The sequence below is a fragment of the Somniosus microcephalus genome, chromosome 32, assembly GCF_052327205.1.
Source record: "Somniosus microcephalus isolate GS21.2 chromosome 32, FLI_Smic_1.0, whole genome shotgun sequence".
NCBI lineage: Eukaryota > Metazoa > Chordata > Chondrichthyes > Squaliformes > Somniosidae > Somniosus > Somniosus microcephalus.
In genome coordinates this window covers 22,202,712-22,227,180 of record NC_141018.1, presented here as the reverse complement: position 1 = coordinate 22,227,180, position 24,469 = coordinate 22,202,712, and the positions used below count along the sequence as shown (strand labels likewise).

Below are 24,469 nucleotides of genomic sequence, written 5' to 3'. Positions count from 1 at the left end.
AGTCAGCATGCTATGTCGATGTGAGATTGAGGTCTTACCTCTACAGTGTCCCAGCAGCAGATGCAGTGCAAAACAGGCAGACAAGATGGCAGTGTACATCTTTGAGCCTAGTGGTATATCGGGAGCGGGGAGTGAGAAAACTGGCTTCAGGAGATTCACCTCTTCGAACCACACTCTTGCATTCAGGATTCCCCCATAAAAATCAGCTGTGTGCCTGTGGGGAAGACAAATAAACAGATGTTGGTCAAAAACCATAGGGGGAAAAATTCGGTTGGTTTGCACCTCCCAAGAGGGCGCTAACGGGACACAAAGCAACTAGCGCCCGGGCACAGCGCCGCCAACGCCTCCCGTGAAATTCAGCGGGAGGTTAGCGGCGGTAGTAACCGTTAGCGCCCCGCGGCACTGCACCACCGGTGATGACGTCATCACCATGCGCAGCACCACCCTCGTGCCCCGGCTGCGATCTTCGGTAACACCCCTGACTTACTGCTGGACGCTATGTCCGACAGGGTCGGGGGGGGCCTACCTGCGGCCGGAGCGGCGCAAATTAAAGGGGAGGTGCTGGGCGGCCATTTTTGTTGCTGGCCGCCTGCCAGCACCTGCCTGTGCTCCCGTCCCCGGCTGCGCTCAGTGAGCCCGGCACTTTTCTTGAGTGCCGGGCTCTTTTGCTGGGCACTTTTGCCGGCACTCCGATCCCTGGTGGCCCCAGGTCACACTGCGCTACGCCCCTCCCCTTTAATAAGGGGAGGAAGGCCTGCAGTACCGCGGCACACAGCACCGTGATATTCATTCGCAGCGCCCCAAGAGGGATGCAGGGCACTTCCAGTAGCGCCCTGTCTCCCTCTTGGGGCACTACCAGTGAATTTCGGGCACGGGGGCACTAATGTTTTTGGGGCGTAGGGAGCGTGACCCAACTTTTCCCCCATAATCTCCACATTTAAATTGACAGAATTATGCTGGGAAATATTTCACAATTAGATTTACATAGGAACAGGAGTCAGCCCTGAAGACCCTCGAGCCTGTTGCACCATTCAATGAGATCATGGCTGATCTGTACCTTAACTCTATTTACCTGCCTTTATTCCATTTCCCTTGCTACCTTTTAGCTAGTAAAAAAATCTCCTCTCCTAAAGGTTTTGACTCCTGTACTGGGGTATGGTCCCACAGGGGAAAAGCCACTCCTGGGACTTCATTCATGAGGCCGTTATTCATATGGGAGCCTTCAGCGAGTGTCAATCACTGGACTGTGAGCCCGATGCTGTCTACACGCTACCATGTCAGCCGTGGTTCAGTTGGTAGCACTCTCGCCTCTGAGTCAGCAGGTTGTGGGTTCAAGTCCCACTCCAAAGACTTAAGCACAAAATCCAGCCTGACACTCCAGTGCAGTGCTGAGGGAGCGCTGCACTGTCGGAGGTGCCGTCTTTTGGAGGAGACGTTAAACCGAGGCCCCGTCTGCTCTCTCAGGTGGACGGAAAAGATCCCATGGCACTATTTCAAAGAAGAGCAGGGAAGGAGCGCAAGTCAACCCAAGAACACCACCCACCCGCCCCTTCAACCACCATCTGCCCCACCTGTGACAGAGCAAAGATGTGCGGGTTAGGTTGATTTGGCTATGATAAATTGACCCTTAGTGTTAGGGGGATTAAAATATGTGGGGTTACGGAGATAGGGTGGGATATGTGTTGGTGTAGGGGTTACGGGGATCGGGTGGGATATGTGTCGGTGCAGGCTCGATGGGCCGAAATGGCTTCTATCTGCACTGTGGGGTTTCTGTGATTTCTGTGATTCTGTGAATGTAGATCCCGCATTGGACTCATCAGTCGCCTGAGAACTCATTTTTAGTGTGGAAGCAAGTCATCCTCGGTTCCGAGGGACTGCCTAAGAAGAAGATGATGATTCCCCTGCCTGGCCTTCCACTATTCACAGTGCCAAGTTCATCAATAAACCCCGGTACAGGAGCAGGAAATTCTGCCCCAACGCCTTTAATTTGGAGTCTTGTCCCAAGCCGAATTCATTTCCAGACCAGCTGTTAAAACCTTTTCACATCTGTGACTTATGACATAGCCTGCGTTTTGCTAGATGTGGGGGAATTTCCAATATTGCATCCTCGCAGCTGGGGAGAAGTAGTCTTAGTCAGCCAGTTGTTCAATGGAAATTATTTACTGCAGCCTGGGAAAGGAGCCAGGATTTGAGTCAGACTGTGCAGGCCATCCTCGCTCTTTGTTTGCATAACCGCCACAATAAGGTGAGTGTTTGACGACAAAACAATGTCAGCAGTCGCAAAGCCTTATCTGTTCTATAAGGTTTACTGAACTAAAAGTTAATTTTTACCTTTTTTATTTCTGTAGTGTAACAGCTTTTCAACTTTGGCTGCCTGTGCCTTGTGTCCAAGAAAACAAGCAAGCCCACTGTCAAAAATTGTCACTAATAATCCTGTCCTCTTGAGCATCCCTGATTATAATCGCTCAACCGTTGGTGGCCGTGCCTTCTGTTGCCTCGGCCCTAAGCTCTGGAATTCCCTGCCTAAACCTCTCCGCCTCGCTACCCCTCTTTCCTCCTTTAAAAACGCTCCTTAAAACCTCCCTCTTTGACCAAGCTTTTGGTCACCTGCCCTCATTTATCCTTATGTGGCTCGGTGTCAAATTTTATTGTCTTATAATACTCCTGTGAAGCACCTTGGGACGTTTTGCTACGTTAAAGGCGCTATACAAATACAAGTTGGTAGAGGCAGAAACCCTCATGTTGTTGCATTACTGTACTTTTTTTTTTAATGAATAAGCAACGTTTTAAAATATTGCAGATCCCGAGAGGTTGCATCCAAAAGGACGATACATTTTGAAAGCATTTTAACAGTTAGAATTACAAGCGCATTTAACTTTGGTGATGTTGTGATCTTACAGCAGTAAGCATTTGATATATTTAACGTTGAAAGTGCTTGCGTTTAATGCATTACATTTTTAAATGGGTTGTATATCATAGAATCATAGAAATTTACAGCACAGAAGGCCATTCGGCCCATCGTGTCCGTGTCGGCCGACAAAGAGCTATCCCGCCTAATCCCACTTTCCAGCTCTTGGTCTGTAGCCCTGTAGGCTACAGCACTTCAGGTACTTTTTAAATGTGATGAGGGTTTCTGCCTCTACCACCCTTTCAGGCAGTGAGTTCCAGACCCCCACCACCCTCTGGGTGAAAAAAGTTCTCCTCAACTCCCCTCTAATCCGTCTACCAATTACTTTAAATCTGTGCCCCCTGTTTATTGACCCCTCTGCTAAGGGAAATAGGTCCTTCCTATCCACTCGATCTCGGCCCCTCATAATCTTATACACCATTGTATATGCTACAAGCCCCTGTCTGCCCTCTCGTATGGATGTAAAAGATCCCACAGCACTTTTCGAAAAAGAGCAGGGGCGTTCTTCCGGTGTCCTGGCCAACATTTATCCCTTAATCAACACCTAAAACATGCACTCACTTCAGGATTGTAACCTTTAGTTTATATTTCCTCTCCTCGTTCTTCCTAACAAAATATATCACTTCACACTTCTCTGCGTTAAATTTCATCTGCCACGTGTCCGCCCATTCCACCAGCCTGTCTATGTCCGCTTGAAGTCCATCACTCTCCTCCTCACTGTTCACTATACTGCCAAAATTTTTGTGTCATCTGCAAATTTTGAAATTGTGCCCTGTACATCCTGTACAGATAGACCTGTATGAATGGGGATCACTGAAAAAAGACATCAAAACATTAAATACATTTTTTAAAAACCATCACATTTTTAAAATTACATTAAATTAAATATTTTAAAGAAAAAGTTAATTTTTGGAAAAAAAATGAAATGTTTTTTATGGGGCTAAAAATAAACGTAACTTTTTTTAAAGTATTTTTAAATTATAAATGAGTGAAAATTTTTTTTTTTAACTTTTTTAAAACTCTTATGCTGGTAAAAGCAGGCCTTACGCAGGCTTTTACCAGGCATAAGATTTCTAAGGGTTTTCTGCGGGCGGACGTTCTGAAGAAAGCGGAACTCTCCGCCCGCAGAGGCCCTTCTCCAGGGCAGGCGTCCGATCTGTCAAGAGCTTTCTTGACAGGACGGAAATGCCGGTTTTCAGCGCATGTGCTTGGCATGCCCGAAACCGGCATTTCCGATGTCCCTACGGGTGTGTACACAGCTCGTACACACCCATAGGGATCAGAAAAGACGGGCCATTAATATAGATCATTAAACAATTGGCACCATTGTCCTTCAGATCCAACATCATTATAACTTAGCCTTACTATTAGATCACACATTAGCTGTGCATTTACAATACTATTGTGTAAAAATACTGCATAGCACAGGAAGTTACCACATGGTCCTTTTGTATGTGGGACCTAGACTTGAATCCAGTATACAATGACAGTACTAAAATTTCCTCTCTATGAAGAAAGACTAGCATTTATATAGCGCCTTTCACGACTACTGGACGTCTCAAAGTGCTTTACAGCCAATGAAGTACTTTTGAAGTGTAGTCACTGTTGTAATGTGGGAAACGCAGCAGCCAATTTGCGCACAGCAAGGTCCCACAAACAACAATGTGATAATGATCAGATAATCTGTTTTCTAGTGATGTTGGTTGAGGGATAAATATTGGCCAGGACACCGGGGAGAACTCCCCTACTTTTCTTCGAAATACAGGTAGTACCATGGGATCTTTTACGTCCACCTGAGAGAGCAGACGGGGCCTCGGTTTAACGTCTCATCCGAAAGACGGCACCTCCGAGAGTGCAGCCCTCCCTCAGCACTGCACTGGGAATGTCAGCCTAGATTTATGTGCTCAAGTTCCATGGAGTGGGGTTTGAACCCACAACCTTTTGATTCAGAGGCAAGTGTGCTACCCACTGAGCCACAGCTGACACGAGATGGAAGTTTTGTAAGGGAATGAATTGAGTAGCTTCAATTCAGTTACTTGTGGCTGCCGGCCCAGAACACAAAAGTGCTCACTGTTTGGCATGAATTTGTCAATCTGGCCCAGAGAGGACACAAGAATGGCAGAAACCGCTCATCTGAAGTTGGGGTGAAACCACATTGTTGAGGCAGATTAGAAGGAGCTATGTTCTACGACTGGTTATGCTGTACCAGACCTTGGAGCGATGCTGACACTCGGTGCCAAATGGGTTCTGCCCCCATCAGCATCCCTCAAACTGTTGACTATATTAAAAAAGGTCAAAATATGTTGGCCATTTGCCCAGAAATATTTATTCGCCCTTTTTTTGGTCCAAAGAATGGAATTAATAATTATGCAATTGTTATCAGTCAGTGTCGTATTCTGTCTTATTTTGTAGTCTTGAAGCCCCCAAGTTACCTCCATCAAACTGGGATATATTTCATAGGGTGGTATCATCAAAGAGTGTCCCATTTTTGCATGAACCAAAAAGCGGTGACATTGCTTTGCCCAGTGACTCTTGGGCAACTCTACAAACACCTCCCTGAAAGGAGGGCATCACCAAATAATGGCCAACTCAAGTGCATGTCAGCAAAGTCTGAAATAACAGTTGTGAAATTGGGGTTTATGAAGCTGTCCACAAGCAAGCGAGTGGGAACCACATGGTCATCTTCCATGGTCACCCCAATCTGTACCACCATCACCGAGTGTCAGTGTTGGCCAGTTCCTGTGTCACACTCTAGCAGTGGGGAGAAGATTGTGGCCGTCAATACAGTGATCGGTTTTACATAAATCTACCGGTTCTTTGCAAAAAGGCCTTTATTTATCTCGCACTTTGTTTTGATACAGCTGACAAAAGCCCCGAAGAGTGGATTAGCAACAAAAGATGTTTTGTTTTTTAATTCTCTTTCTGTGCAGAACAAGGGCCTGGGTGGGTCAATGATCCAAGTTGGGCATCTCAAAAGGGAACGGGCTGGGATATCCTTCAACCAATAGTGCAAATCACAAACACATGGATCGCAGAAATCAGACACGTTGTTAATACAATCAGAGTGACAAGTAGAGAACAGCAGCAGAATTATCTCTTCAAACAGGACAGAACTGTCCAAAAACTGGAGGACCTACATTCAGTTCACAAGTCTTCTCGAACTGTGAACGACTTTCTCTCAGACTTCAGATGCCAACATTCTATGCACATAATACAATTTTAGGTAATAACCTCAAAACCAACACTTTTGCTGCTTTATAATGGGTCGTATTCATTCACTGGCCTAGAAGATTAGCATACTTATTTTGGTGTATTCAAGCAAGTCGGGTCATTTGCCCATAATTATCCATTCACAGTTGTGTATATGAATATTTAAAGTACAACTATTCTCTCTCCAGTCATCAGTCTACATGTTGGAAGTAAATCTAATACTAATGTAGTTTAATTTCAACACAGCAGAAAAAGGTAATATTTTCAGCAAGATATGAAACAATAAGGCTCAGTGGTAGTGCCCTGGACTTCAAGTCCCACTCCAAGACTTGAGCAAACAATCTAGGTTGGTGCTTCAGTTTAGTACAGAGGGAGTGCTGCATTGCCAGAGGTGCCGTCTTTCAGATGAAACCAAGGCCCCATCTACCTGTTCGCATGAATGTAAAAGATCCTACGGCACTATTGGAAGAAAAGTAGGAAATTCTCTTGGTGGCCTGGCCGAGATTCCTCCCTCAGCCAAGACCATCAAACATTGATCTAATTCCTCTCACTGCTATTTGTGGGATCTTGCTATGCACCTGCTGCATTTGTCTCCAGGAAAAATAATGACTACACTTCTAAAGTAATTAATTAGTTGTGAAACGCTTCGAAACAGCAACAACTTGTATTTATATAGCGCCTTTAACGCTGTAAAACATCCCAAGGCGCTGCACAGGAATATTTGACACCGATCCACATAATGATAAATTAGGGCAGGTGACCAAAAGCTTGGTCAAGGAGGGAGGTTTTAAGGAGCGTCTTAAAGGAGGAGAGAGAGGTAGAGAGGCGGAGAGGTTTAGGCAGGGAATTCCAGAGCTTAGGGCCCGGGCAACAGAAGGCACGGCCGCCAAAGGAGACATCTTGAAGATGGAATAATGTGGTATATTATTGCAAGGTCTTTCTTTTAAGTTAGATTAAGAGACTCGAGTGGATTTTTCCCATCTCAGTGGCTGCAGTCACATGCAAATGTTCCATGAATTTTTCCCAAGTGAATTATGCTCACACACTAATTTGTGTCGACTGCAGCATTGAATTTACTGTTGTTGGTATTAGCAGACAAACACTTAGTGCATTTCTATGGCATTCCGCTGTCCACTGTTTAGCAGAGGCATTTAACCATTCAAAATAAACAGGTTCACACATGCGTTAAAATAGTGGATAGAGGAATGTCACCTGAAGACACGGAGAGCTTGTCCAACAGTCATTTCTAAGCTCATTTGTATAGAGCGTGTTCGAACATAAATGGTTTGACATGAATCAGTCATTCATGAAAGAAAGACTTATGAAATAATACTGAGCGGCCTGCGGGTGGCGCTGTCCAGGGAGAGTATAAATACTCGGGCACGGGCCCAGCTTGCGCAGGACATTCTTAACAGGAACTAGTGAAGGACACAACTAGACCTCCATGTTGTAAAACAGTTGATTAAAGCTTTGTTTAACGCTTAGACCGAGTGCCTAGTAGTTTTCTTACGTCATGGTTTACATTTAAAGTTGCCTATAGAAAGAAAGACTTACATTTATATAGCGCCTTACACGACCACCGGACATCCCAAAGCGCTTTACAGCCAATGAAGTACTTTTTGAAGTGAAGTCGCTGTTGTAATGTAGAAAATGCAGCAGCCAATTTGCGCACAGCAAGCTCCCACAAACAGCAATGTGATAATGATCAGATAATCTGTTTTTGTTATGTTGGTTGAGGGATAAATATTGGTCAGGACACCGGGGAGAACTCCCCTGCGAAATTGATCTTTTATGTCCACCTGAGAGCGCAGACGGGACCTCGGTTTAACATCTCATCTGAAAGATGGCACCTCCGACAGTGCAGCACTCCCTCAGCACTGCACTGGAGTGTCAGCCTAGATTTTTGTGCTCAAATCTCTGGAGTGGGACTTGAACCACAACCGTCTGACTCAGAGGCGAGAGAGTGCTACCCACTGAGCCACGGCTGACACATATTCAGAATGAAACCGTGCAACGCTGGAATAGCATAACTGCAATCAAACTACGACCCTGCATAACTAGTATTGAAGATATTGTTTCTTTACAAGCAATGCCAACTGATCTTCCGTGGTGTTAACTCACGGAAAGTGCGGAGGCTACATTTATAACAAAAGCGCTGTTATGCCATGTAACATAGAAATTATCAGGGCCACGGATTTAGGTGACAGAATAAGGCCAGCATTGTTCTCTTAAAACAATTAAACATGACAGGAAAGCGAGACAGAGAAATTGCTTCAGTTACAGGAAGTGCACACGATCCGCAGGACTCTAATACTGTGAAGTTGCATTCAGCAGCTCAACTACTTGCAAACTCCATCTTGCTGACTTGTCCATTTCAGCTGTTGCTGGCTACACCCAACCAACAGATTCTCTGGTAACGATCATTAAGGCACCGTCAAACTGACACCAAACACCGACACATGCTGAAGTCAGGGAACATCTGTTGACACTCATACTGTATCATTACAATGGGAGCAGGAAGTAAAGCATCAACAGCGCACTGGCCAGAAACGTTACTGGAGGCCACAGCTCCAACGACCTTGCCTGCAACCCAAGGATCCCCTTAGGACCACCTAGAGCTACAAGGTTAAAAGCAGCATCGTTCTTACTTGTTCACACCTTTGGAGATCCTGTCGGGAAGGAAGAGACATGGTAGGAAGGAGGACCCTCCTCTTCCAGGAGCTTGATTATTGTCCAGGAAAGATAATATAGCTCCATGAGGGATATTAACATGAAGTATCCAACTGGAAGCAACATATTGTAATGGGAGCCGAGAGATCGAGACAAGCAGCAATGCTGTGCTTATATTGGCATTCCAAGTGAATCAAGCAGATGTCTTTTGTGAACCAATTTGAACTCTGACCTTGAAAATCAAGGCCAGTATTCATTAGAGTTTAGAAGAATGAGAGGGGATCTCATTGAAACGTATAAAATTCTGACAGGGCTAGACAGACTGGATGCAGGGAGGATGTTTCCCCTGGCTGGGGGGGTCTAGAACGAGGGGTCACAGTCTCAGGGTACGGGGTCGGACATTTAGGACTGAAATTTCTTCACTCAGAGGGTGGTGAACCTGTAGAATTCTCTACCACAGAAGGCTGTGGAGGCCAAGTCACTGAATATATTTAAGGAGAGAGAGATTTCTAGACACAAAAGGAGTATGGGGAGAAAGTGGGAATATGGTATTGAGATAGAGGATCAGCCATGATCATATTGAATAGCGCAGCAGGCTCGAAGGGCCGAATGGCCTACTCCTGCTCCTATGTTTCTATGTTAATTCTCTTTATGTGGTGTGAAATGATGACTTCAGTGCAGTGATTTCATATCACGAGGGGTTGTGTCCCTTTGCTTCATTCTGTGCCAAGTTAGGGTCGACTATAACAATAATTGATGCCAAGCATCCTTGCACAGCCACATCTGTGCGAGTGGCAAGAGGTGCTCGGCACAAGCCAGGCTCTTTGTATCCAGTGTCTTGTAAGATGGAAGCTGCAAGGGCTGAAACAGGAGGTACCCAAGATGGCAGCAGTGGAGCCCGGAGTCATCCACATTAGAATTATGCCTCTAGGAATCTAATCTAAAATGTACAAAAAGAAAATACTGCAGATGCTGGAAATCTGAAAGAAAAACAGAAAATGCTGGAGATACTCAGCAGGTCAGGCAGCATCTGTGAAGAGAGAAACAGAGTCAATGTTTCAGCTCGATGACCTTTCGTCAGAACTGGAAAAAAAGCAGGAAATGGAACAGATTTTAAGCAAGTGAAGAGGTTGGGGAAGGGGGGGAGGGGGGAGGGGGAAGGGGGAATTTAAATTGTATATTGAAGCTGATTAAAGCATTGACATAAAAGCTTTTTTATATATCTTAATTAGAACGGAACAAATTGGAATTTGGCCATTTTGAGAAACAGAACATGGCTGACGCAGACAGACACACACAGACACACAGACAGAGACACACAGACAGACACAAACATTCACTCAGAGAATCAGGAAGAATGAAAGACTTTTAGACAAGCAGAGACCGAACTGCATGAAGAGAGTGACGTAAATGACAAATATTTTTCCCCTCTGTAAGCCAAGCCACAAGAGATAACTAGATATTATTTTTCAATGTTAAAAAGGCTGTCTTTTCTATTTTTCTTACTGTTGTTGCTCAGGCATGTTTAGACTAGGAGTGGGCACCATGCAGGTGAGAAAACTGATGATGGCTTAAAAGTTGAGAATGTATATCATGTGACAGGTAGTCTAAGATCACAGGACTTTAGTCACTAGTTAATTATTGTAAAGTGGTGTTTATATACTAGCTGATCCCTTGTAGCATTGCTCATAGTAGGTGGGTTCATTTTTTTAATATATAAGAAAGGAAGAATTGCATTTATATAGCGCCTTTCATGACCTCAGGATGTCCCAAAGCGTTTCACAGCTAATGGAGTACTTCTTTTGCAGTGTAGTCACTGTTGTAATGTAGGAAATTTGCGCACAGCAAGCTCCCACAAACAGCAATGTGACAGTGGCAATAATCTGTTTTTAGTGATGTTGGTTGAGAGATAAATATTGGCCAGGATACCGGGGATAACTCTCCTGTTCTTCTTCGAAACAGTGCCGTGGGATCTTTTACATCCACCTGAGAGCAGACGGGACCTCGGTTTAACATCTCATCCGAAAGACGGCGCCTCCGACAGTGCAGCACTCCCTCAGCACTGCACTGGGAGTGTCAGCCTAGCTTTATGTGCTCAAGTCTCGGGAGTGGGACTTGAACCCACAACCTTCTGACTCGGAGGCACAAGTGCTGCCCACTGAAACAAATTGATACTTATTATGATGCATTCAAGTCAATTAAAAGCTAATTATTCTTATAGATTCTCCAGTTAATTAAAGACCAGGCTGACTTTTTGAAAAAAGAAAACTTTCTGTTTTTGAGTGTGGCGCTGAAGTGAATTAGAAAGTATTTTCTGTTCGAGGGGAAGGTTGCAATAATTGGTTATTACTTCATTCTATTTAAAAGCATTACGCAAGAAGTTGCATGCGTGGCAAGTGTAATACCTAAAGTATGACAAATACATCGATTTACTGGCAGGGCCAGAGGCCAGCACCAATAATTTGAGAGATGATGAATATTTAGTCCTGTTTCAATTGTTTACATTTCAATCAATATTGCTTAGAATTGTAGAGGTCTCCCCTGTTAAACAGCACCTCGATTTCAAAATTCTCATCCTTGTTTTCAAATGGCTCCATGGCCTCACCCCTCCCAATCTCTGTAATCTCCTCCAGCCCCACAACCGCGCCCCCCCGCCCCGAGATATCTGTGCTCCTCTAATTCTGCCCTCTTGAGCATCCCTGATTATAATCGCTCAACCATTGGTGGCCGTGCCTTCTGTTGCCAAGGCCCTAAGCTCTGGAATTCCCTGCCTAAACCTCTCCGCCTCTCTACCTCTCTCCCCTCCTTTAAGACGCTCCTTAAAACCTACCTCTTTGACCAAGCTTTTGGTCACCTGCCCTAATTTATCCTTATGTGGATCGGTGTCAAATTTGTTGTCTTAAAATACTCCTGTGCAGCGCCTTGGGATGTTTTACTATGTTAAAGGCGCTATATAAATACAAGTTGTTGTTGTTATGATAAAGAAGCGCAGCGTCAACTAGTGATGAGAGTTATTACCACATGATGGTGCATTAAACAAAAGGTGCTATGTTTGAACCTGCAGAGTCAGATTTCTTCGACTCAATTCGGGTCCATGAAGTCATCCATCCAAACACCATTGCATGGTGTCAGAAGTACTGCTACTGCGCTTAGAGGCTTAGATTATCATTAAAAAAATACAACTGGTTCACTCACTAATGTACTTTAGGGAAGGAAACCTGCCGTCTTTACCCAGTCTGGCCTACATGTGACTCCAGTCCCACACCAATGTGGTTGACTCTTAACTGCCCTCTGAAAAGGCCTAGTGAGCCCCTCACTGGCATCAAACTCAGAACAACTAAAGTTGGGCAATAAATGCCAGCCTTGCCAGTGATGTCCGTATCCCAAGAATAATTTTTTTCTTTAATTCGGAGAAATCATAATTGTGAACAAGGAAGCAGAAATGTTCATTAGTGCACTGGCCAGCATTCATCAATTGAGAGATAAATGTTGGCCATGGTCCATGTACAGCAGGCACCTCAAAGCACTGAAGAGGTACCACCAACGCTGCCTCCGCAAGGTCCTGCAAATCCATTGGCAGGATAGGCGCACCAACGTCAGTGTTCTCGCTCAGGCCAACATCCCCAGCATCGAAACTTTGACCACGCTCGATCAGCTCCGATGGACGGGTCACATCGTCCGCATGCCCGATACGAGACTCCCAAAACAAGCGCTCTACTCGGAGCTCCGACATGGCAAGAGAGCCCCAGGTGGGCAGAGGAAACACTTCAAGGACACCCTCAAAGCCTCCTTGAAAAAGTGCAACATCCCCACCGACACCTGGGAATCCCTGGCCCAAGACCGCACAAAGTGGAGGGGAAGCATCCGGGAAGACGCCGAACACCTTGAGTCTCTTCGCCGGGAGCAAGTGGAAGTCACGCGCAAACAGCGGAAGGAGCGCACGTCAACCCAAGCACCCCACCCACCCGCCCCCTTCAACCACCGTCTGCCCCACCTGTGACAGAGACTGTAGGTCCTGCATTGGATTCATCAGCCACCTGAGGACTAATTTTTAATGTGGAAGCAAGTCATCCTCGGTTCCGAGGGACTGCCTAAGAAGAAGAAATGTTGGCCAGCAAATCAACACCAAAAACAGATTATCTGGTCATTTTCTCATTGTCGTTTGTGGGATCTTGCTGTGCACAAATTGGCTGGCACATTTCCTACATTACAACAGTGACTACACTTCAAAAAGTACTTCATTGGCTGTAAAGTGCTTTGGGACGACCCGAGGTTGTGAACGGCGCTATAGAAATGTAATTTCTCGCTTTTCTTTTTAGGTCAGAATGATGAGAAAATATCACGGACGTAAAAAAAAGTCATCAGCTATGCATTATTTTTTGGTTTAAAAGCATAAGCTTGTGTAATAAATTATCTGGACTATGTTGCAAATACAGAATGGGTTAAATTCAACATTTTCATTGCAAATACCAGCACAAAGCGAGCAAACATTGATTATAGAATGTAAACCTTACAATATTTAGTGGGGTGCAGAGGAGGAGGTTGTTAAGTTCACCTCTCTAATCTGACTTAAGTTCACTCCTGGAACGTGGTATTTCTGGTGCTGCACTGAGCCCCTCCCCCGCACTGGGGCGGTACAGGAAAAGAAAGGAGGTGGTCTTCGTGAGAATCCAAGACTCACCTAAAAGGAAATAACAACAGAAAATGCTGGAAAAACTCAGCAGGCCAGGCAACATCCGTGGAGAGAGAAACAGAGTCAACGTTTCAGGTCGAAACCCTTCGTCAATACTGAAGAAGCACAGGAAATGAAACAAATTAAAAGGTCAGTTTGGGGGCTGGGAGAGAACAAGAGAAGTGAAGAGACATTAAGAGGTATTCAAAACCAGACGAGATGGTGATAGGACTAGTGGAGACAATAGACGGCTCTAGATTAGGTGTGAAATGCGTTGGCAGAATGAGAGACAGCTGCCATGTGGGAGAGAGAAAAAAAAGGGGGAAGGGCACAAAACAAAAGGTGTGGATAAAAAAAAGTAAAAATGCTTTTGCTATCATACGCACCTAAAGGAAATGGTTTCAGTGACACTAGTTGAGGCAGCTCCAACACTGGTGGTAACGGAACCATTGCTCTTCAAGGTGGATCTCTTGAGTTGGAATTGAGAGTACAAGCTACTGAGGCGAGCGAACCCCTCAGACAAAGTAGCGAGAGGGTTCGAGTACAGGAGCAAGGATGTCTTGCTGCAGTTGTACAGGGCCTTGGTGAGACCGCACCTTGAGTATTGTGTGCAGTTTTGGTTGCCTTATCTGAGGAAGGATGTTCTTGCCATGGAGGGGGTGCAGCGAAGATTCACCAGGCTGATACCTGGGATGGCAGGAATGACGTATGAGGAGAGATTGGGTCGATTGGGCTTATACTCCCTGAAGTTTAGAAGAATGAGAGGGGACCTCATTGAAACTTATAAAATTCTAACAGGACTAGACAGACTAGATGCAGGAAGGATGTTCCCGATGTCGGGGAGTCCAGAACCAGGGGTCACAGTCTAAGGATAAGGGGTAAGCCATTTAGGACAGAGATTGAGGAGGAACTTCTTCACCCAGAGAGTGGTGAACCTGTGGAATTCTCTACCACAGAAGGCAGTAGAGGCCAATTCATTATTAAATATATTCAAGAGGAGTTAGATATATTTCTTAAGGCTAAAGGGATCAAGGGATATGGGGAGAAAGCAGGAACAGGGTACTGAATTTGGATGATCAGCCATGATCTCATTGAATGGCGGAGCGGGCTCAAGGGGCCAAATGGCCTACTCCTGCTCCTATCTTCTAGGTTTCTCCCCCTTGGAGCCAGCACCAGTGCCCAATCAATCGTCAATTCGGGAGACTCCCGAATAATGGAAGGGGGTTAACAAACCCCAATTATAATTGTTTTGCTAGCTGCAGAATTTTGCTTGAAATGTGTTCCATAAATACCGACGAGTCACATTTTCTGCTGGGATTGCTATTGAATTACACTCTGGGGAAGCTTGCTCTTTCACACATAGGCAGTGCGCTAATTGATTAAAGGCTGAGTTCCAGACTGACGGCAGCAAATGGAAAGAGAAGTCTGCTGGACCTGGTTCATCTCTGGCTGGGACTGTAGAGAAATGTCATGAGAGTTTGTGTATGCTTGCAGGCTCCTTCTCTGGTACGGGATTTGATTTGAATAATCCATTTATTGGTGTGTCAAACATTGTAGACAAAGGGCTCTTTAAGACTATGCCATTGTATTTTTTTTTTTTTTAAGTATCATCTTGGTACCGTGACTGCACTCTTGCCTCCAAACCAGAAGATTGGGGGTTCAAGCCCCACTTTAGGACTAGAGCACATAATCTTGGCTCACAATTCAGTGCAGTACAGAGGGGGTACTGCATTGCTGGAAGTGCCGTCTTTCACATAAGATAGTAAACCACAAAACTTGGAAGTGAACAGTGAGGAGGATAATAATAGGCTTCAAGAGGACATAAACAGGCTGGTGAAATGGGCGGACACGTGGCAGATGAAATCTGATGCACAAAAGTGCGAAGTGATACTTTTTGGTAGGAAGAATGAGGAGAGGCAATATAAACAAAAGGGTACAATCCTGAAGGGGGTGCATGAACAGAGAGACCTGGGGGTATGTGTGCACAAATCATTGAAGGTGGCAGGGCAGGTAGAGAAAGCGGTTAAAAAAGCTTACGAGATCCTGGGCTTCATAATAGAGGCATAGGGCTGGATTTTCATTTGAGGAGGCGTGTAGGAGGCGGGACTACAACTTTCGAGGTTGTAGTCCCGCCTCCATCGAGTTGTGGCCAACCCACGCGATTTTCACTTGATTGACCTTGTTGAGCCTGCCCAGTGGGCTCAGCAGGCCAATTAAGGGCCACCCGGCAACAGGTGACGTCACAGATTGACATTTCATCTGTCAACAGCTTTTGACAGATGAAATATCAGCGTTTGACAGCTGTTTGAAGCTGTCAAACACTGACAATCTGTACTCCAAATTAATTCCTTCCTCTCAGGCTGATTTAGAGACCTCTCCAGAACAGAAAGCTGAATGCTGCAACTTTTGACAGTCGCAGCCATTCTGCTTCCTGTGCCGGTGAGATGAGGGACTCCCGAGACCTGAAGGAAGGAAGGCTGTAAAAGGTAAGTAAAACTTCTTTAAACACTGTACACACACCAAACACACTTACCTCTTCACTCATGCACCCATCACTCATCTGAACACCGGACATCTCGAACCCTCCAAGTCCTTCAGCCCGACGGTCCACCTCGTTAACTTGGCGTGGTTTGGAGCTGTCGGGAATCCCACACTTCAGCAATAAAAATAGGGATTAGGCTAAAAACTGCCTGTTAACGGGCAGTTAATTGGCATTAATCCCCTTCCCGCCTCAGGGAGGCGGGTCCCAGCACAGGTCGGGTACCTGCCTCCTGTGAAACTGGCATGGAGGCGGGTTGGGGGCGGGACGGGTTTGTGCCCCCCGATTTCGAGATTTTAACCCCCCACACGCCTCCAATTCCCGCTCCACGGCCCAATGAATATCCTGCCCATACAGTACAAAAGCAAGGAAGTTATGATGAACTTTTTATAAAACACTGGTTCGGCCTCAACTGGAGTAATGTGTTCAATTCTGGGCACCGTACTTTAGGAAGAATGTGAAGGCCTTAGAGAAGGTGCAGAAAGATTTATGAGAATGATTCCAGGGATGAGGGTCTTCAGTTACGTGGATAGACTGGAGAAGCTGGGATTGTTCTCCTTACAGCAGAAAAGGTTGAGAGGAGATTTGACAGAGGTGTTCAAAATCATGAGGGGTCTGGACAGAGTAGACCAGAGAGAAACTGTTCCCATTGGCAGAAGGGTCGAGAACCAGAGGACACAGATTCAAGGTGCTTGGCAAAAGAACCAAAGGCGACGTGAGGAAAAAAAAATTTACGCAGCGAGTGGTTGGGATCTGGAATTCACTGCCTGAAAGGGTGGTGGAGGCAGACTCAATCGTGGCTTTCAAAGGGGAATTGGATAAGTACCTAAAGGAAAAACATTTGCAGGGCTACGGGAAAAGGGCGGGGGAGTGGGACTGGCTGAAGTGCTCTTGCAGAGAGCCGGCACGGGCTCGACGGGCTGAATGGCCTCCTTCTGTGCTGTAACCATTCTATGATTCTATGGAACCAACATGCCATTTGAAGAAGAGCAGGGAGTTCTCCCAGTGTCCTGGCCAACCTTCATCCCTCAGCCAACACCAGATTATCTCGTCAGTCATATCATTGCTGTTTGTGGGACTTTGCTGGGTTCTAAACGGCTGCAGTGACTACACTTCAGAAGTATTCCATTGGTGGTGAAGCATTTTAGGACATCCTGAAAAGGCGCTTTATGACTTTAATTTGCTTCTCATAATCTCCAGGACATCCAATAATTCATATTTAAGAACATTCACTGGAATTTTCCATCGGGGTCTCTCCCAATCGGCAGATGTAACGCTGGCAGAAACCCCGTTTACGCAGCTATCCGGGGTTTCCACTGAAGTTACATCAGCTGATCGGGAGATGGAAATTCCCATTGGAGGTCCTTAAATAGGAATTATTGGGTGTCCTGGAGTAAGAGAAGCAACTTAAATTTATATAGCGCCTTTCACACTCTTGGGATGTCCCAAAATTCCCTGAGGAAATCCTCTGCAATTAAATGAAACCAATTCCCAAGATTGTCTACCCTGACTGCAGGGTGGTCAGATGTTCTTTCAGATCCTGCATTCAGGGATTGCCTGATCTTCGTGAAGATGTCGGTGGACAAGGTGCTCCTCGAAAGAAGACTACAGGAGCTTGTGCCATTTTTACACAATGCGGACCTCTGCTTCAAAAAGGTTTCCCGAGCAATTGGCTGGAAGTATTTGCATCACTGCTTCTGCCCCTTCAGACGGCTGCAGGAGCTTCCGAAATTCCTGCTGTACGTCAGCAAGCTCCGCAGACTCAACCCGCTATGAGGGCAGAAGCTCACCGACTATTTCATTAGATGGAAGCAGTTCAGATGGGAACGGCCGTGCGCTATACAGATCAGATGCATTTCCCATCGCAAACCTGGGACGTTTACTCTATAACCGAGAGATCACCCCATTTCGCCAACAACGTCCATCTCAGAGGGGGAAGAAAATGGGCATAGACCAGCTTAGTATGAAACCCACCTTCTGCAGAGTGCCCCCTCTCAGCTGGAAGAGGGCACGCGGTGTCAAGTCGCGCCAACTGTGAAGAAAGCGAAGAATGTGGAAATGGCGTGTGGATTTCAAAATAGCACAAAGCCAATTGCGGATTGTAGGAGTTAAAGCTCGGAAAATAGATACTGTGCTGAGAGCAGGCAACAATACAGCAAAGTCCACGATGCAGCTGGAGCCGTTGGCATTGCATCTGCCGACAGAAGTGACCCATCGACAGCTGGGCTTGAGCAGGAACCAGACTGTTGCTCTGAAGTGATTCAAAATGTTTGTTCGACTTTGCAGGGAGCCAACAGATTCGAGCCTGGACCCGTCCTCGGCCGTCCTCTTCATAGACACAGCCATCCACACTTCCAGCAGGGGTTACTGGGTTGTGTATTGAAAAGCCGGACTAAGCAGGAAATGCTGAGGCCACACTTTAGCACCAATTGCCACCTTGGTTAAGATCCGTAACTTCCACACTGGTCAGGGATTTAATCCGAGTGCTTTATAGAATTATAGAACCTTTCAGCACAGAAGGTGGCCATTCATGGCTGCGCCGACTCTTTGAAAGAGCTGTCGAATTTAGTCCCACACCCCAGCTTTTCCCCCGTAACCCTGCAAATCAGTTCTCTTCAAGTACATGTCCAATTGCCTTTTGAAAGTTCCTATGGAATCGGATTCCACCAATTCAATTCAATTCAATTTTATTTGTCATATATGCAGCAAACGTGTGTACTGCACAAATGAAATGTTGATTTTTATGAGTCCTCCCAACATTGGAATAAATATGGCATAGCAATGATAAAAATACTAATAGAAATACAGTAATAATAAATAAAAACAATAATAATAATAAATTATTCGTTCATGAGTCTTATGGCCTGGGGGTAGAAGCTGTTTCGAAACCTGCTGGTACGAGACCGTATGCTTCGGTATCTCTTACCAGAAGGGAGCAGGGCAAAGAGGTTGTGACTGGGGTGACTCGCGTCTTTGATGATTCTCAGGGCCTTCCCCCGGCACCTCTCGGGGTATATAACCTGCACAGCAGGTAGTTTAATTCCTATAGTGTGTTGTGCAGCTTTCACTACCATCTGTAGAGCCTTGCGGTCTGTGGCGGTGCAGTTGCCATACCAGGTAGTGATGCAGCCGGACAGGATACTCTCGATGGTGCACCGGTAGAAGTTGGTGAGAATCTGGGGGGCCATTCCAAATTTCTTCAGTCTCCTGAGGAAGAACAGGCGTTGGCATGCCTTCTTGGTTATGACGTCGATGTGATGGGACCACGTTAGGTCCTCCGTAATGAATACACCCAGGAATTTGAAGCTGCTGACTCTCTCCACCTCAGCCCCTTCGATGTAGATTGGGGTGTGTCCCTCCCCCTGCTGCTTCCTCTAGTCCACGATCATCTCCTTTGTTTTGCTGATGTTGAGGGAGAGGTTGTTGTACTTGCACCATTCTGCTAGGGCCATTCTTTCAGGTAGTGTGTTCCAGATCATAACAACTCTCTGTGTGAAATAATTTCTCCTCATGCCCCCTCTAGTTCTTTTGCCAATTATTTTACATCCAAAATCATCGGTTATCGATCCACTTGCCAGAGGAAACAGTTTCTCCTTACTTGCTCTTATCAAAACCCCTCTTAATTTGAATACCTCCATTAATCCTCCTGAAGTCTGCTACTATCCGGCTCACTATTTAGCCAAGTTTTTTTTTATCATCCACAAACTTCAAAATTGTACTCCCTATATGCAAGTCCAGGGCATTTTCTGTATAACAAGGAAAGCAATGGTCCCAATCTCGACCCCTGGGGAACCCCACTGCATACTTCTCTCCAGATAGAAAAACATCCATTCACCGCTATTCTCTCCTTCCTATCCCCTACCAATTATGCACTCTAGTTACCACCGTCCCTTTAATACCATGTGCTTCTATTTTCTGAATAAGTCTGTTAGATGGTACTTTATCAAATGCCTTTTGAAAGTCCATATATACAACATCTACTACACTACCTCCATCTGGTACTACATCAAATAACTCAATCAGATGCCTCTTGGTGCATTCGCACACTGATCCGTTGGGTTAGGAACATAGAAACAGGAGGAGGCCATTCAGCCCGTCGTGTCTGTTCCGCCATTCAATTAGATCTGCACCTCAACTCCATCTACCCGCCTTGTATACTCCATATCCCTCGAGGAAGGATGTTCTTGCCATGGAGGGAGTTCAGCGAAGACAGAGATGAGGAGGAATTTCTTCACCCAGAGAGTGGTGAACCTGTGGAATTCTCTACCACAGAGGGCGGTGGAGGCCAATTCATTAAATATATTCACGAAGGAGTTAGATATATTTCTTAAGGCTAAAGGGATCAAGGGATATGGGGAGAAAGCAGGGACAGGGCACTGAATTTGGATGATCAGCCATGATCTCATTAAATGGCGGAGCAGGCTCGAGGGGCCAAATGGCCTACTCCTGCTCCTATCTTCTATGTTTCTATACCCTGGCCTAACAAAAATCTATCGAGCTCAGTCTTGAAAACACCAATTGTCCCAGCGTCCAGAGCCTTTTGGGAAAGAGATTTCCAGATCTTTCTTTTTTATATGAAAATCTAAATGGACAGAAACAATTGCGTAGAATTTACAGCAGAGAAACTGACCATTCGGCTCAGCGGCTCTCTGCTGGTTTTTATGCTCCACACAAACCTCCTCCCACCCCATCAGCATAACCTTCGATTCCTCTCTCCCTCATGTACTTAGCTTCCCCTTCAATGGAAGGACACTGCACTAAATGACATCGCAACAGTACAGCACCAATTACTTGGATCGGCACTTGAAGCGCAGTAACCTGCAGGGCTACGGACCAAGAGCTGGAAAGTGGGATTAGGCTGGATGGCTCTTTTTCGGCCGGCACCGACGCGATGGGCCGAATGGCCTCCTTCTGTGCCGTACGATTCATGGAGCCACAGAGTGCTGGAACATAGACACATGCCAGTCAAACTGTAATGCAAGATGCAGCATTAAGGCCAGATAGATGCGGACAGGGAAATGCAGGCGTTCAGGTGGGCATCCAACCACAAGCCGCTCCTGCGCATTATTCAGGCAGCCTGTTCAGCGTGGCTTTTGAGGCTGCCCGAGGAAAGGTCAGGTGCTCGTCCTCTTGGCTACAGGCGGGGCAGGGCACAAGCAGCCTTAAAAAAAGGGGGAGTAGATCACATTGAAAGGAAAATTATGGGATGGCAATGCTGGAGAAATTAAGGGTATGCATCAACTGGTGGTACTGCGCAATTATAGGTACACGAGTGGAGGGTCTGATACAAGTGTAACTTCTTCCACTACCACTGCCAAAGGCTGTTGTGTTCACAGGGAGTGTGGTTTGGAGAATCGGTGCTTCAATGTTGGAAACATAGAATGTACTCTTCTATCACAAGCGAAAAGATCTTAGTTCAACAATCATTTGTACTTAATTAATGTCTTTAATAGAGCAAACTGTCCCAACGTGTTTCTTGGAGGGTGTGCAGGTCGGGCATTGAACAAAAAAAGATAGGAGAGATGAACAAAAGTGGGGTCAAAGTAGATTTTGAGGAGGCTCCTGAATACGGGGAGACATCGCAACATGGCCCTCGCTTGTCCTTGCCATACACACTTCCAGTAGGGGATCCTGGGCGGCGAGTAGGAGCAGAAACTCTGCCCAATTTTTCCCTCCCTGACCATGAAACTCAAAGCCAATTGTAGTGTCTCCACTGTCTCCCAGTTGCGATTAGCCGATTGGCACAGACCAGACGGCTTAGCGATTCACTGGTTGGACCACCCAAGGAGCACATGTGCTGTGCAGAGTTGTGGACTGTTTTCATTACAGAATTATAGTATATTTGATGATCCATCCTAAAAATATTGCAAGGGTATCATTTCCCAGTTATTCAGGTCATGCTAGAAATAGATAATGCTCGCCTTCGCCAGAGCTCCACTGTAGTTAGACCGAAGCATCGGTTTATCTCAGCTGGCATCAGAATACTATGACACATCCCAATACTTCTGAATATATTGCATCGCTGGTTTCAAGAGGAACCGAATCCTTTTTTAACTTTACATCAAACATGTTTTGCATTTATTCAAGGCTACATTTTCTCATGCATGTAAAACGTTAACAAAATTTGGATTTTTTTTGTGTGTCTCTCTTCCCTTCTACTTCTTCCTTCTTAGGCAGTCCCTTGGAGCCGAGAATAACTTGCTTCCACACTAAAAATGAGTTCTCAGGTGACTGATGAGTCCAATGCGGGACCTACAGTCTCTGTCAGAGGTGGGGCGGGTCGGGTGCTTGGGTTGACGTGCGCTCCTTGCGCTTGTTCCCGGCGAAAAGACTCGAGGTGTTCGGCGCCTTCCCGGAGGCTCCTCCTTCACTTTGTGCGGTCTTCCCTTCCTCAAAACTCTGACGAGCTCATTCTCAAGCACTGGGCCATCAAAATAATAAGAGGCTGATGGCGCACTCCGTCATTTACGTGACTGGTAAAGCAGTTTCAGGCGAGGGGCAGATTCGCAGTGAAATACGAATATCCAAAAAGTTGCCGTCCAAGATGCGCCGTTCCGCTGTTAGCTTCACAAACGCGGAATCTCGCTGTTTGCCTCGCCATGGACAGGCATTGAGCGACGTTAAGTTGCTTTATTTGCGCGGTAGATACGAACTAAACCCGCCACAGGTATTTAGGGCCAGTAATTAGTAGCGCAAGTATCCTTTTAACGACATGATGATCATAGAATGATACCGCACAGAAGGAGGTCATTCGGCCCATCGTGCCTGTGCCGGCTCTTTGGTAGAGCGATCCAATTCATTCTAATTAATTAAAGAGCCCCCGCTTTTTCCCCGTAGCCCTGTAATATTTTTCCTTCAAGTATTTATCCGATTCCCTTTTGAAAGTTACTATTGAATCTGCTCCCACCGCCCTACCAGGCAGTGCATTCCAGATCATCACAACTCGCTGCATAAAAAAACGTTTCCTCATGTCGCCTTTGGCTCTTTTGCCAATCACCGTAAATCCATCACTTCTGCCGCTGGAAACAGTTTCTCCTTATTTACTCAATCAAAAGCCTTCATGATTTTGAACGCCTCTCTCAAATCTCCTCTTAGCCGTCTCTGCTCCAAGGAGAACAACCCCAGCTTCTCCAGTCTCTCCCCATAACTGTCATCCCTCATTTACCATTCTAATAAATCTCTCCTGTATCCTCTCCAAGTCCTTGACATCCTTCCCAAAGTGCGGTGCCCAGAATTGAGCACAATACTCCAGCTGGGGCCGAACCAGTGTTTTATAAAGGTTTAGCAGAACTTTGCTGCTTTTGTCCTCTATGCCTCGATTAATAAAGCCAAGGATCTCTTAGGCTTTTGTTAACAGCCTTCTCAACTGGTCCTGCCACATTCAGTTATTTGTGTACATACACCCTGTCACTCCGTTCCTGCACCCTTAATTTATTGAGTTTAATTCCACAATTTACCATGGTGAGACTTGAGCTACGTGACTGCTCGGTTGGGAGTCCAGTCGCATAACCACCAGGCTACCGTACCCTTGACCAATAACTGTTCATTCCTGCCAATCAACCTCTGGAACTGAAAATTAACTATTACAAGTGTGGAGTCTCATTCCTTTAGGTGTTGAATTTTTCACCGTGATTTAAAAAATGTCAAATTTTAAAAAAAACTCTTACTTTTCCTTTCTGTCTCTTTCTTTTTTCTCTCTTTCTTAATCCAATCTTTCTATCTCTTTATTTCCCTTTCTGTACATAATTTGACATTAAATTCACCCACTCAAATTCGCATTTCCTTCTCAGTCCTTGCGCTGTTTATTTCTCAGTCCTTCAATCTCATTGGTTAAGAAAATAGCCTGTCGGTTGACCGGTTCACTCGGGTCCCAGAAGCTCGGTTTCCCTTGTTGTGCCGTTATCAGCTCCCACATTCAGCAACTTAGTGGGCAAAAAAAAAAATTTTGCTGAAGGATGCCGAGGCAAGTCTAACCAAAAGCAGACACCGTTAGATGCCCTACCACAGAAAAATCTGGCCCATTGGCCTAGAAATTCAGGTCCTAACGCGTGAGTATGCGCGGGGTACTCGCGCGTAGGCCCAACGAAAGTGCCGGTTTTGTGCATGCACTGCGCATGCGCGGGAAACCGGCACTTCCGTTCCCCTGAAAGGGTTGACAGGTTGAACGCATGCGCCGGAGAGGCAGCGCGTGCGCATCGAACTTACGGTTTTTTTGTAGGTTTCTCCGGGAGGGTAAGTCTCCAGCAGTTACACTTTTAAAAAGCAGGCACAAGGCCTGCTTTTAACAAGGTAAGTGGTGAATTAATTAAAATTAAAACATTTTTTCCACAGGTTTATTATTTTTAAATACTTTAAAGAAAGGTAAGTTTATTTTTAGCCCCATTAGAAAATGTAATTAATTTTTTCAAAAATTTAAATTATTGTTTAAAATAGTTATTTCATGTAATTTATAGTTATTTTAAAAATGTGA

The 24,469-nt window shown here is 45.6% G+C and overlaps 1 protein-coding gene across 6 annotated transcripts in view; it reads right to left on the bottom strand.

Moving 5' to 3' along the window:
* Positions 1-24,469, bottom strand: part of cd276 (CD276 molecule) — a 444,092-nt gene that overhangs the window by 364,549 nt on the left and 55,074 nt on the right. For 5 of the 6 annotated variants that reach the window (XM_085972225.1, XM_085972226.1, XM_085972223.1 and 2 more), the window contains exon 2: positions 39-214. In XM_085972225.1, coding sequence (XP_085828351.1) covers positions 39-99 — 61 coding nt within the window. In that variant the 5' untranslated portion in view covers positions 100-214. Of the gene's footprint in view, positions 1-38; positions 215-15,993; positions 16,079-24,469 lie in introns of those variants that run through there. The other variant, XM_085972221.1, reaches the window with a different exon arrangement.